The sequence below is a fragment of the Dipodomys ordii genome, unplaced genomic scaffold (genome assembly GCF_000151885.1).
Source record: "Dipodomys ordii isolate 6190 unplaced genomic scaffold, Dord_2.0 Scaffold41, whole genome shotgun sequence".
Classification (NCBI taxonomy): domain Eukaryota; kingdom Metazoa; phylum Chordata; class Mammalia; order Rodentia; family Heteromyidae; genus Dipodomys; species Dipodomys ordii.
The window spans coordinates 1,284,283-1,298,487 of NW_012267257.1; the positions used below are offsets into that span (position 1 = coordinate 1,284,283).

Consider the following 14,205-nt stretch of genomic DNA (forward strand, 5'->3'; position numbering starts at 1 on the left):
GTGTTTGTGTGTCTGTTTGATGTTTGTTTGCATTCACCAGTCCTGGGGTTTGAACATAGGGCCTGGGTGCTGTTTCTGAGCTTTTTTGTTCAAAGCGAACACTCTGCCACTTGACCTACAGCTCCACTCCTGTCTTTTTGGTTGTTAGAGATAACCTACCCAGGCTAGATCCTCAGATCTCAACCTCCTGTGTAGCTAGGATATAGGCATGAGCCTCTGGCATCTGATGTGGTCTCATTTTTTAAATCTTAAATGTTCCTTCCTATTTTTATCATAATTATAACTAACTTGTCTTTCTAGTTAGTTTCAAAATATTGAATTACTCTCACATTGTGTGATTCCTACATGCACAAATCTTGATAGTAATCGAGATTAAATATATGAGGGTCCCCCCCCCACAACCTATATCAAATTTCAGTTACCACAGGATTTTTTTTTTGGTGGGGGGGTCCAGTTGTGGGGCCTGACCTCTGGGCCTGGGCACTGTCCCTCAGCTCTTCAGCTCAAGGCTAGCACTCTACCACTTGAGCCACAGCGCCACTTCCGGCTTTTTTCTTTTTGCTTATGTGGTGCTGAGGAATCGAACCCAGGGCCTCATGCATGCAAGGCAAGTGCTCTACCACTGCGCCACCTTCCCAGCCCATACCACAGGATTTAAACTGTGATTATTTATATTAAATAATATCTACTAGCCCTTTGGTTTACCAATCACTTTGTAAAAACCAAGTACACATCGTGATTAGTGACTAAACAGACCTGACTTCTAAGTCTTTCTCACTTTGAAGTCTACAAGTGTACTGTTCCCTTGTCATAGTAATCCAGATAGCATTTATAAATATTGATAATTGAGTTAGCAAACAAAGGTGAAAATGCAAGAGTAAAGCCAATATGATAATGCTGAAGGCAAAATTTAAATTGAACATAAGTGCAGTTAAAAAAAAAAGAAGAGCTCACTGTGGAATGTTGATACTTTGCCATTTGAGAGACTCCAGACCTGCAGCCAGAGAAGCTTAAAGGAAGAGAATCTATCACCTTAAACTTGGAAAGTACTTATCAAACTTGTCAACTCTAATCACCTATGGAACAGTTTCAAAACAAAGGCTTAAAAGCAAATGTTCATAGAGCTTCCATATGACCCAGCAATCCCACTTTTGGGCATTTACTCAAATGATCACAAAGAAGGCCATACTAAAGCTACCAGCACAACTATGTTTATCGCACCATTATTCTCCATAGCTAACATATGGAACCAATCCAGATGCCCTCAGTAGATGAATGGATCAAGAAAACATTAGATAGATGGATGGATGGATGGATGGATGGATGGATGGATGGATGGATGGATGGATGGATGGATGGATGTCCCATTTGTTAGGAAATGGAAAGACTTGGGAAAAAATACATTAAGTGAAGTAAGTCAGGCCCAAAGAAACATAGGTCCCATGGTTTCCCTTATTTGCAATAACTAGTATATGTCTGGGACAAGCAGAAAAGGTCAAAAGCTATGTACATGTGACTAGATAAGATGATGTTAAGTGAAATGAATCCCAAGATAGGGACACAAGAGGTTTTTTTCTTTGTTGCTGTTGTTTTTAAAGTACTTATAATGTACTATGTGATTTCTTTTGTTTCTTTTGTATGTTCTTCCCCTATCATACAACCCGTTTTCACTGTATTTGATTCTGGTACACTGAATCTTGTATGTACATTTTTCTGAATTGGGGAGGGGAAGGGAAATAAAAAATGCTGAAACAAGGATATAGGTTGACCCATTGTAATGTACTCATTCGGGGCTAGGAAGGTGGCTCAGTGGTAGAGTGCTTGCCTTGTATGAATGAGGCCCTGGGTTCAATTCCTCAGAACCACATAAGCAGAAAAAAATAGAAGGGGCACTGTGGCTCAAGTGGTAGAGCGTTCGCCTGAGCTGAAGAGTTGAGGGACAGTGCTCAGGCCGAGTTCAAGGCCCACAATGGACAAAAAAAAGAAAGGAAATGTACTTATTATCTTACTTATATAACTGTAACCCCTCTGTACAGTATCTTTACAATTAAAATATATATATATTGAAAAAAGCAAATGGTCAGCCTGGAACCACACAGCTCACACAGTAACTACTCAGGGGACTGAGATCATGGATCACACTTCAAATACAGCCTGAGCAGGAAAGTCTGTGAGACTCTTATCTCCAATTAACCACCAATTTTCCAAGTTCAACTTAATTTTCTGTATTTTTGTTGTAAAACCTAACCTTTGGGGGAGGTGAGGGGACAATATTATTTTTTATTAATAAGTTTATTTTATTGTGAAAATACTGTACAGAGGGGTTACAATTACATGAGCAAGGTAATGAGTGCATTTCTTTTTTTTTTTGGGGGGGGGGTCCAGTCATGGGGCCTGAACTCTGGGCCTGGGCACTGTCCCTCAGCTCTTCAGCTCAAGGTTAACGCTCTACCACTTGAGCCACAGCGCCACTTCTGGCTTTTTTTCTTTTTGCTTATGTGGTGCTGAGGAATCGAACCCAGGGCCTCATGCATGCAAGGCAAACACTCTACCACTGAGCCACCTTCCCAGCCCGCTGAGTGCATTTCTTATCAAGCATTGTTGCCCCCTCCTTTGTTTCCCCTTACCATCCCTGTCCTCCCATCCCCTGCCTCCCCGCCAAAGTTGTAAAGTTCGTTTTTCAACATAGAATCTTGTACATCTCATTGTTGGAATGGGTCCACCTGTATCCCTATTTAAACAATTTGTTTTTGAGGGGACAATATTATTATTTGAACTTACATTTCGTTTTTATTGGCCATGCATCCAGCATTTTTTGTTCTAGTTATTTTTTCTCATATATTGTTATTATTATATTACATTATATTATTATAAAGATGATGTACAGTGGAGTTATAGTTACATAAGTCAGTTATAGTTACCTAAGTACATGTCTTTTTTTTTTTTTTTGTCCAGTCGTGGGGCCTGAACTCTGGGCCTGGGCGCTGTCCCTCAGCTCTTCAGCTCAAGGCTAGTGCTCTACCACTTGAGCCACAGCGCCACTTCCGGCTTTTTTCTTTTTGCTTATGTGGTGCTGAGGAATCGAACCCAGGGCCTCATGCATGCAAGGCAAATGCTCTACCACTGAGCCACCTTCCCAGCCCAGTACATTTCTTTTTTAAATGTCGCCTCTTCCCTTTTCTCCCAGTTTTTTTTCCTCCTGATGTCCCCAAAAAATTTTATTTTGAACATATTGTCTAGTGAGTATCACTGCTAGATTTGCTCACCCTTTGTCCTTCCACTTCTGTGCCCCCAGCCTCCTAAAGACAAATAAACAAGACAAAAAGAAAATAAAACAGAAACAGAAAATAATCTCTTGTTTCCATTTCCTGGAGGTCATTTCAATAAATATTATTTTATATGATCAAATGCACATAGGTACGTGTCTTTGTGTTCCGCTCCTACGAAGATCTTCCTTGGTCTCACTCTGTGTGAATGCCTAGAGACCTGTTATTATTTATCATGTCCCAGTATATAATATTTATTTATTTACCATCCAGTATGTTTACTTGTACATTTATACACACATTCTATCTTCCACAAATGATGGAAACACATGTTTCACTGGGCCAGGCTTACTTTGCTTAATATAATTTTTTCCCAAATCTTTCCATTTCATTAAATATCATTCTTTCTGATAGATGAGTAGAGTTCCATTGTGTATATATGCCACATTTTCTTGATCTATTTTTCCACTGAAAGGCATCTGGGTTGATTCCATATCTTAGCTATGGCAAACAATTCTGCAGTGAAAATGGTTGGGCTCGTAGCTCTACTGTGGTCTTGTTTGTGGTTTATTGGACAAATGCTCAGGAGTGGAATTTCGGGATCATAAGATAGCTCTATGTTTAGTCTTTTGAGGAACCACCATACTGCTTTCCAGAGCAGTTGAACAAGTTTACATTCCCACCAACAGAGTAACAGAGTTCCCTTTTGGCCTTGTCCACATAGTTTTGGTTATTTTTTTTTACATAGAATCTCTCTTTTTACATGTGTCAGTCAGGACCACAATCCTTGCAATCAGTGTAAGATGTACTAGGCTGACACCATTGTGCCAAACTATTGGCTGAGATGGGGGTCTCGCTTGTTGCCCAGGTTAGCCTTGAACCAAATCCTCCTGAACTCTCCCTTCAACTAGTTAGAATTACAGACATTAATTACCACACCTGATTCTTAATTTTTTTTTCCCCTCAGGGCGGAGGTGGGGTGAAGGGAAGGGGGAGAAGGAGGGGGGGGGGTTGAATGCAGGGCTTGGGCCCTGTCCCTGAGCTCTTTTGATCAAGGCTAGCACTGAACCTCTTTGAGCCACAGCCCCCTTCCTCTCTATTTTCTGGTGGTTAATTGGAGATAAGAGTCTCACAGGCTTTCCTGCCTGGTGCCTCATACCACAGGCACCTGAATAGTTAGGATTACAGGGGTAAGCCACCAGCACCCAGCTGACTCATATCTGTTGCTTAGCATGGTATTATTTGTATTCCTCAGTAAGGCTTAGCTTACCAAAAATAATTAGTAGGTTGAAGATAAACTCCTTATCACCAAAATATGTAATCCTTATAACTATGTATATATGAATTAACCTTTTGATGTTTATTATATTTGAATCAGAACCTATATACTTTTTTTCTGTTTCGTTCTCTATTTGGTTGTCCTTCTCTGCCTTGTTCTTTAAAACAAATTTGAGATGCTTTATATCTTAATATGTTCATATTTCTCTGCTCCATGTGAGTCTGTAAGTTTACTTGGCCATTCACCAGCGCAAGTTTTATATATGTGTTTAAGGTAGGTATGTGTAGTTTTTTGTCATATTTCTTAGTAAATGCTCCATTGGGTACTATTTCCACTATGAGTGGTACATGGAACAAGTAGTAAACTATGTTTGACAAACAGAATGTGTTCCCAGACTTACTTCTGACCTTTTTGTAAACCTAGTCCGAAGCAGAGGAGTTACCTATAATATATGCTTTTTGACATATTCCCAGCTTATATTGTCACTTTTGTATCTCTTTGAATATAATTTTTATTTTGGGCCTCATTTCTAAAATACAGCTCTTTCCTTTTTTAAAAAAAAATAAGATTTTAAGAAGCCATATCTTTTTCCTTCCTTTGGAAGTACTGGGGTTTGCTATCAGGGCCTTGAACTTAGGCTGTACCTTCAGCCCTTCTTCCTTTAGTGTGTTTTTCAGATAAGGTCTTGCTTTTTGCCTCGGCCAACTTGAAACCATGATCCTTCTATTTCTACCTCCCATGTAGGTTAAATGCACCATAACCATGCACCAATGCTTCTAGCTTATTAATTGAGATAGTGGTCTTATTAACTTTTTGCCTGACATAGCTTCACACAGTGATCCCAATGTCCCACTCCTGAGTAGCCAGAATTACAAGTGTGAGCCACTCACCTCACCTAAGAAGACATATTTTAAAACCTACTACAATGTAGCTTGGGTTCAAGGTCAAAAACAGCAAGTCTCATGTATTTGTAGGTAATGTGTTTCCCAGATGACTCTCAGCCTTAGCTGCTTTTCTAATAAAACATCGTTTCTGTTCATTAGAATATTTTCAGATGGAAACAGATGTTCAATTCCTAATCCAGTTCTACTGAGTGTATGTTAGAATACTATGAAATAGAGCCTGTGCTTGTTCTGGTTTTAGTATTTCTCTTGGCATCTCTTACTGTGCTGTAATACACTTGTTACTCATAATTTCTTTTCATTTTTGTTTATTGTTGTTTATTAACTATGATATAAATACACTGCAGACTGGAAAACTCTCTATTACAGTAGTTAAGGGCATGTAATTTAGAACCAGATAGACTTTGATTAGATATTGAATTCAGCAGCCACTTACCTTGTAACTGTGAACAGGTTTTGTAACTTTGCTACACTTAAACTCTGCTCATCTATAAAATGAAGAAATTGACTGTACCTACATCATTATGAGGATTAAATGAGGTAGCTTAGAACATAGCCTATTGAAGGTAATGTTCTTTATATTTTTTTTAAAATCTTCCTTGAGAAGTGTGTGAGGGGTTGTTCTAGGTGTTGGAGATATTAAATGAAAAAAGAACCAGTCCCAAGAAGCAGATCTTGTAATAGTGGTGTGCACCAATTTAAAGAAAAATACCTATAAGATATTGGAATGATTAAATTTGGCTCTTATTTAAATATCAAGGGACATTTCCTCTCTATTTGTAAACTTTTATGTCATGAACATGATTTATTCTTATAGTAAAAAAACTGACAATTATGACATAGCTTAATAGTTGCTATATTTGAGATCTGTGTATAATACTGTGAGAACAGTATTATAACAGAATTATTATAACAGTATTTTTAACAGAATCTTCATTTTCTTCCAAAGTGTATATTAAGGTACACTTTTTTTTCCACGGGAAATCAAACCAACATATGTGATCAGGTAGCATATATAAATTAACTACCTGTGAAATGGTGACTGTCCCTCTTTATATGTAGCTTTCTTTTTGGCACATCTGTTTTGCCTCTCGTATTTTTTTTTTAACAAGGCTATCTCTGCTTCTGAGTGGCTTTTATATTGAGGGTTAAATGACTTTGAAACATCGTAATTGGAGACTACTACCCTTTTGTATGAAGATAGGCGTTGACTGGTTCATTTCTGTTCATCCCACACAAAAGCTTGAGTGACTGAATTTTAGGCTGCCATAAGCAGTAGAGCTTCATGAACTAAAAAGATTTTGAAACCCATCCCTGGAGGTTTGGTCATCTTTCCATCCCTCAACCCCAAGCAGTAAGATTTTCCAAAGTCTGGAGAGCTAGAATCAATATGACTTTAAATCAGTGTATCTTTAAAACTATAGGCGTAGCCACCATATAATTTAGGTTTTGTTTTCAAGTTGTCAATTTAGAAAAGACCTTAAGATTTTTCATAGTTTGTTGTGACTTGCTTTTTAATTAGATTTATGAAAATTCAAATTTATAAAGTACTGCTATTGTTTTGGTGCATTTAAAGAATTAACCAGAGCCGGGCGCTGGTGGCTCACGCCTATAATCCTAGCTACTCAGGAGGCTGAGATCTGAAGATCAAGGTTCAAGGCCAGCCGGGGCAGGAAAGACCATGAGACTCCTATCTTCAGAAACCACAAGAAAAACCGGAAGTGGCACTGTGGCTCAAGTGGTAGAACACTCTCCTTGAGCTGAAGAGCTGAGGGACAGCGCCCAGGCCCAGAGTTCAAGCCCCACAATGGACAAAAAAAAAAAAAAAGAATTAACCAGAGCCAAGCTCTTGGTGGCTCAAGCCTGTAATCCTAGCTACTCAGAAGGCTGTGATCTGAGAATCATGGTTCAAAGCCGTCCTGGACACAGGAATGTCTGTGAGACTCTGATTTCCAATAAACCACTCAGAAAACCAGAAGTAGCAGGGTGGCTCAAGTGGTAGAGCGCTAGCCTTGAGCTGAAGAGCCTAGGCCCAGAGTTCAAGCCCCACAACTGACCAAAAAAAAAAAAAAAATTAGAAAAATCAGAATGTTCCCCAATTCCAAATACATAGTAATTCTTACTGTGTTATAAAAGATTGATGTCTTAATCTGCTTTGTTAGCTTTTGTCCATAGTAATTTGTGTTTTAAGTGAAAAACACTAAAATTTCGACTATTGGCACTGTTTAGTTGTGCTGAATTGTTTGGCTATAACCTCAGATGTGGTAGAAGAAAATTGCAAGCTGTGGAATCTCTTCTGTTAGGATCCGACAGCTGGCTGCATTAAATATCTTGGAGCTTTTTATTTTGTGTGAGGGTGGGAGGGTGGGAACAGCAGTTGAAGAAAACAATCCACTTCGTTTAATGGGCAGTATTTGTTTACTGATTCCAGTAATAACATTGTGCAGCTATTTGAACAGCTGCCTTTTGGTTTCTTTTGTTTACTGTTTAGGTTTATTAAGCTGATCTTTAATACTTATTCTTCAATTAGTTTTTTGTTCTTTATTAAATATTTTAATAGGTTTAGGCATGCTTTGATGGTACAAGCTTATTCACAAAAGAATTTTTTAATTTGTGCAAGTCACACTGATGGTGGCTTATAGCTTTTTTGTCCTTTAGTTTAATTATTATAGTTAGATATTTTATAATTTGGTAGGTAAATTACTTTTTTAAATAAAGCCAGAATTTCAATATTGTTAAACCACAGTTTGTGTTAACTTCCTAAGTTTGTCAAAAAATAGTTTAGTCTGCATGCTCTAAGTAGCTTTTTAAAAAAATCCCTGGCAGATTAATTATAAGTTATGTAGATTTTAATTTTCTATGAAGTTTAAGTTTCTATGAAGATTAGGTTAAAAGTATAGCACACAGGAGGAATCAGAGAAAAACAACAGTGGGACCCATCAGCTGCACTGGATATTGATCAAAATGAACTAAGCAACTCAACGGCAGTGATGGGAGGGAGGGAACGAGAGGGAAAGAGGGAACAGCTGACGCTATACAAAACAAAAGAAATGTACATATCACCCAGTGTGGCAGAAATAACTGTATTGTCAAAGCTCATAGAACTCATAAATGTTATAGACCACGATAGACAATTTGCCCCATGAAAGTTAGAATGTGTTTGTGACTTTAACTAAGCATCACTATCCCACAATACTGTGAAATTTGTGAATTATGTAAGCACTTAATCACAATAAAGAATTTGGAAAAAAACATATAGCATACATACCAGGTAAAAGAAATAAGTTCATATTTGTCACATTGACAGGGAATTTTGTTCTATATTTACAGGTGAGGGACCTGTGTATTGCTTATATGCTGGTAACAATAACCTATCTGTATATAGGATTCCTGGTTTTTGCTTCTTTTCCTTCACCTCCATTATCCAAAGATTGTATTGAGCAGGTAAGATACTGTGCACCTCTCTGATTGCTTATACTTCCTAGATGAATAGTAAGCAGGATGACACAGTGACAAGATATAAATCATAGAGGTCAGTGTTTGAACACCATCTCTACCATCTGCTTGTAATGTGGAGATCTTGGCACTTTTCCTGTCCCTTCTGGGTCTCCTTTTCCATTAACTAGTATAACACATATTCTGTTTGATATTTATGGATTCTGAAATCATGTATTACACTTACAGATTCTGAAATAATATATTACCCTTCAAGCACCGTGCAGTGCTCAAATCAACAACTATTATTTTTTTTATGGGGGGGGGGTCCAGTTGTGGGGCCTGACCTCTGGGCCTGGGCACTGTCTCTCAGCTCTTCAACTCAAGGCTAGTGCTCTACCACTTGAGCCACAGCACTACTTCCAGCTTTTTTCTTTTGCTTATGTGGTGCTGAGGAATCGAACCCAGGGTCTAATGAATGCAAGGCAAGCACTCTACTACTGAGCCACCTTCCCAGCCCTCAAATCAACAACTATTAGACATATATTTTTCTTTATGTAGAGAACTGTTATTAAGAGTTTTCATGAATTTATAAATCCTCCACAGAGAATGTACATATTACTCAGTCTTCGTATGACAAATCTGGAAATGCCCTGAATAAACTCATCTTGACTAATCAGTCTTTAAGGATAGATCTGATTCCACTTTGATACTGAGTAGCAGACAGAAAAATGAAGATAATTTGTTAAAAAGAGAGAGAAAAAAAATCTAAGAGTTACCATAAGTAAAATTTTTTTTTGGAGGGGGAGTTTGGTCTTGGGGCCTGAACTTTGGGCCTGGATGCTGTTCCTCAGCTGTTCAGCTCAAGGCTAGCGCTCTACCACTTGAGCCACAATGCCACTTCCAGCTTTTTTCTTTTTGCTTATGTGGTGCTGAGGAATCGAATCCAGGGCCTCATGCAGGCAAGGCAAGTGCTCTACCACTGAGCCACCTTCCCAGCCCCCCATAAGTAAATTTTTATTTGATTTAGTCCACCAAAAACTTAGGAGTACTGTAGTCTTAGTTTAATGAGAATGAATAATTTATAATAATTTATGAATAATCAAAAAATAGTGTTTCAGCCAGGCACCAGTGGTTCACATGTGTAATCCTAGCTACTTAGGAGGCTGAGATCTGACGATCATGGTTCAAAGCCAGCGCAGGCAGGAAAGTCCATGAGACTTACCAAAAAGCTGGAAGTGAAGCTGTGACTCAAGTAGTAGAGCACTAGTCTTGACCAAAAGAAGCTTATGGGCAATGCCCAGGCCCTAAGTTCAAGCCTCAGGCTCTATACTACCTCCCCCCAATAAAGTATTGCACAGATAATTGTAGTACAATATAAAGTGTGATTTAGTGAATTACAGGCTTACTTCAGCAGATTGTTAATAGTGTTTTCATCTCAAAGTAAAAGAGGTTACTGAAGAGGTTACTGCAGTTATGAAAGCTCAAAATGTTCTTGTTCTCTTGATTTCCTTGATTCCAATATTACTCTGGCAGCCAAGTCTTCTGAAAATTTCCCTAATATGAACAATCCCACAAAAGCCTACTCCTTTGGGAATTGGAATATTTGTGGTATTTGTATTTGGAAGGAAAATATTTTTGGGCCATTAACTTTTTTTAGATATCAAACTAATGTGATGATTATGAAAAATGTAGAAGCCGAGTATGATGGCATATGCCTACAATCTTAGCACTTGGAAGCAAGAGAATTGTGAATTTGATGCCAGCTTGGGCTTAACAAGTTCAGTCTAGGCTACATGTCTAGATTGTGTGTTAAAAAACAACACCAAAAACAAGAATGTAGAAATAAATCTACTTGGTAATAGACTATATATAAACGATGATACTAGGCGATTGATATACTTACTTTATTCTGTAATTTTTACTTTGAAATGCTTCAGTGCTTCAGGAGAATAAAAGCAAGAAAGCTAGTGAAGATATAACATTGAATTTAATTACTATTAAATATACTAAAAGCAGATGTGGAGCCACCAGGGTGCCAGTGACTCACATTCATAATCCAAAGGCTGAGACCTCTGGATCAATCTTTGACACCAGCCCAGACTAAAAAGTCCAGGAAACTCTGTTTACAGCTAATCAACAAAAATGCCAGACAGCAACAGTTGAGCACCAACCATAAACAAAAAAGCTCTTAGTGAAGCACAAAGCACTGAGTTCAGGCACACATAATAAAAGCAGATTTGGAAGTCAAGCATGGTGCCAGCACTCCAGAGGCTGAGACAGTCCTACGGTTTGAGGACAATCTGATTTATGTAATGAGACCTCTCAAAAAAACAAAGGGGCTGGGAAGTTGGCTCAGTGGTAGAGCGCTTGCCTTGCATGCCTGAGGCCCTGGGTTCGATTCCTCAGCACCACATAAGCAAAAAGAAAAAAGCCGGAAGTGGTGCTGTGGCTCAAGTGGTAGAACGCTAGCCTTGAGCTGAAGAGCTGAGGGACAGCGCCCAGGCCCAGAGTTCAGGCCCCACGACTGGACCCAAAACAAACAAACAAACAGAAAAAGGGCTAGGAAATAGTGCAATAGTAGAGTATTTGCCTAGCATGCAAAATGCCCTGTATTCAGTCCTCTGCACTGAATGAAGGGGTTGAGGAGAAACAAGACCAGATTTGGGTATTGGGGTTGAACCTTATATAGAGCAGTAAAGGACAAGATTTTCTTTGTTGTTCTTCTTTTAATGTCAAATCAGTTGCAAATTGAAACTATTATAAAAAATAATTAAAATATGCCAATATCAGATTTCCATACAAGTTTTTAAGCGTTTAGTTTCCATTTCTGTTCTTCATAGAAAAAAAGCTGTACATAGTAGATGAGCATCATTTCTCAAAACACAATTTGCATAGCACCTGTGTTTAAAATAAGTTTTGAATTTGTATGTACTAAATTGAATTTAACATTACCTCATTCTTTTTGGATTAGAACTTTTTAGACAACTTCCCTAGCAGTGACATCCTGTCCTTCATTGGAAGGATATTCCTGTTGTTCCAGATGATGACTGTGTACCCACTCTTAGGCTACTTGGCTCGTGTCCAGCTATTGGGCCATGTCTTCGGTGACATTTATCCTAGGTAAGGACTCTTCTCTTGACCAGCAAGATGTGCCAACCAACAAATGACTGTGCAAACAGGTCAGTTTAAAGTATGACTGATCCTTTTGCTATAAAAATTTATCTAATGAAAATCCTTACTAAGGATAGCTCACTGGTGCCCTTTTCCCAGAAGAACTTTAAATAGAAGCCACTTGTCTAGAATGATTTAAAGTTCATTCCTTCCAGTATAGTTAATTAGCTCTGATAGCAGTTCCGTTTATCTTAAGATTCAAATTTCGCAGATAATATCTACCAATATTTAACATTAAAAATAAAAACTTAGGGCTGGGAATGTGGCTTAATGATAGAGTGCTTGTCTAGCATGCATGAAGCCCTGGGTTCATTCCATAAGTACCACATATTCAGAAAAAGCCAGAAGTGGCACTATGGCTCAAGTGATAGAATGCTAACCTTGAGCAGAAGTAGCTCAGGGACAATGCACAGGCCATGAGTTCAAGCCCAGGACTGACAAAAAAATAAAAATAAAAACTTGGAATTTTAGGTATTTGTTAATTTCCTTAAAAATCAGTAAGGTAAAGCACAGTGGCACAACTTGTAACCAGCTACTTGGAAGGCTAAAGCAGGACACTTGAGTTTAAGGCCAGCTTAGGTAACATACTGAGACCCTGTCTCCAAAAAATAAAAAATAAGTTAAATAAATAATAAAGCCAGGTGCTAGTGTCTCACACCTGTAATCCTAGCTACTAAGTAGGCTCTGGAAGATTACAGTCCAAACAGAAAAATCCATTAGACTCCATCTCCAGAATAACCAGCAAAAGCAAGGCTTGAGGAATGCCAGCCAACGAAGCATACTGAGCAAATGGAAACCCTGTGTTCAAACCCCAGTACAGCCAAAAGAAAATCATTAGCATGTATATTTTATTAAAAAATACATTTTTTTTCTTTTATATCCTAAAACACTTTAGTGCTTTTAGACAATTGGATTCTCCATTTTTGCATTATCTAATATACTATAACTACATTTAAATGTATGACGAATATTCACATAGTTGAAAAAAGTAGGAGTACTTTTAATAGCCTTTTCAGCTAGTTGATACCATGCCAACACATAACAAGTTATAGTTTGTATGGATCACAATGTATAATCTGAATTTTGGCTATATTAAAAACTACTGGTCTCTTGGGGCTGGGAAGGTGGCTCAGTGGTAGAGTGCTTGCCTTGCATGCATGAGGCCCTGGGTTCAATTCCTCAGAACATAAGCAGAAAAAGCCCAGAAGTGGCGATGTGGCTCAAGTGGTAGAGCGCTAGCCTTGAGCTGAGGGACAGTGCCCAGGCCCAGAGTTCAGGCCAATGACTGACAAAAAAAAAAAAAAAAACTACTGGTCTCTGCCAGGTGCTAGTGACTCACATCTGTAATTCTAGCTACTGAGGAGGGTGAGGAGGATAAAGGAGATTCAAAATGAACCATGAAAGTTCATGAGACTCTTATCTTGTTAATTAGCAAAAGGCTAGAAGTTGAGCTGTAGCTCCAAGTGATAGAGTGCTGGCCTCAAGTACAAAATCTCAGGGAAGTGCTCAGGCCCAGACACACACACACACACCATTTGGTCAATATTGGTTTGATAAATTTTGCAGATCTTCCATATACTAAAATCCACATTTCGTTTATATCAAGTTCAGAATAGCAAATGTAAGTTCTTAAAATTCTAATTTTTATAGGAAATCTTAAATGTTAGCATTGCCAACAAATTCTGCTAGGTGTTTTCCTAAGTGATAACTCTTCATTTATTTTAAAGAAAACATCTGGGGGCTGAGAAGGTAGCTCAGTGGTAGAGTGCTTGCCTTGCATGCATGAGGCCCTGGGTTCGATTCCTCAGCACCACGTAAGCAGAAAAAGCTAGAAGTGGGGCTGACGCGCAAGTGGTAGAGTGCTAGCCTTCAGCTGAAGATCTGAGGAACAGCTGCCAGGCCCAGAGTTCAGGCCCCACGACCGACCAAAAAGAAAAGAAAAAAGAAAACATCTGCTGGGTGTGATGGTACCTGCCTACCAGGGAGGTGGAGGCAAGAGGATTAGGAGGATTGTGCATTCCAGGCCAGCCTCTGCTGCTTAATATGATACTGTCTTACAAAATGAAAAAACAAAATGGGTGCCAAACTCCCAAGTGTGGATGACCATTGGTCATATTTAAAGTAGAGATTGCATTTGTTGGGGAAAACA

The 14,205-nt window shown here is 38.6% G+C and overlaps 1 protein-coding gene across 6 annotated transcripts in view; it reads left to right on the plus strand.

The window, feature by feature from the left end:
* Positions 1–14,205, plus strand: part of Slc38a9 (solute carrier family 38, member 9) — a 63,567-nt gene that overhangs the window by 43,958 nt on the left and 5,404 nt on the right. For 5 of the 6 annotated variants that reach the window (XM_013018647.1, XM_013018645.1, XM_013018646.1 and 2 more), the window contains exons 12-13: positions 8,778–8,891; positions 11,857–12,005. In XM_013018647.1, coding sequence (XP_012874101.1) covers positions 8,778–8,891; positions 11,857–12,005 — 263 coding nt within the window. The remainder of the gene's footprint in view (positions 1–8,777; positions 8,892–11,856; positions 12,006–14,205) is intronic. The other variant, XM_013018650.1, reaches the window with a different exon arrangement.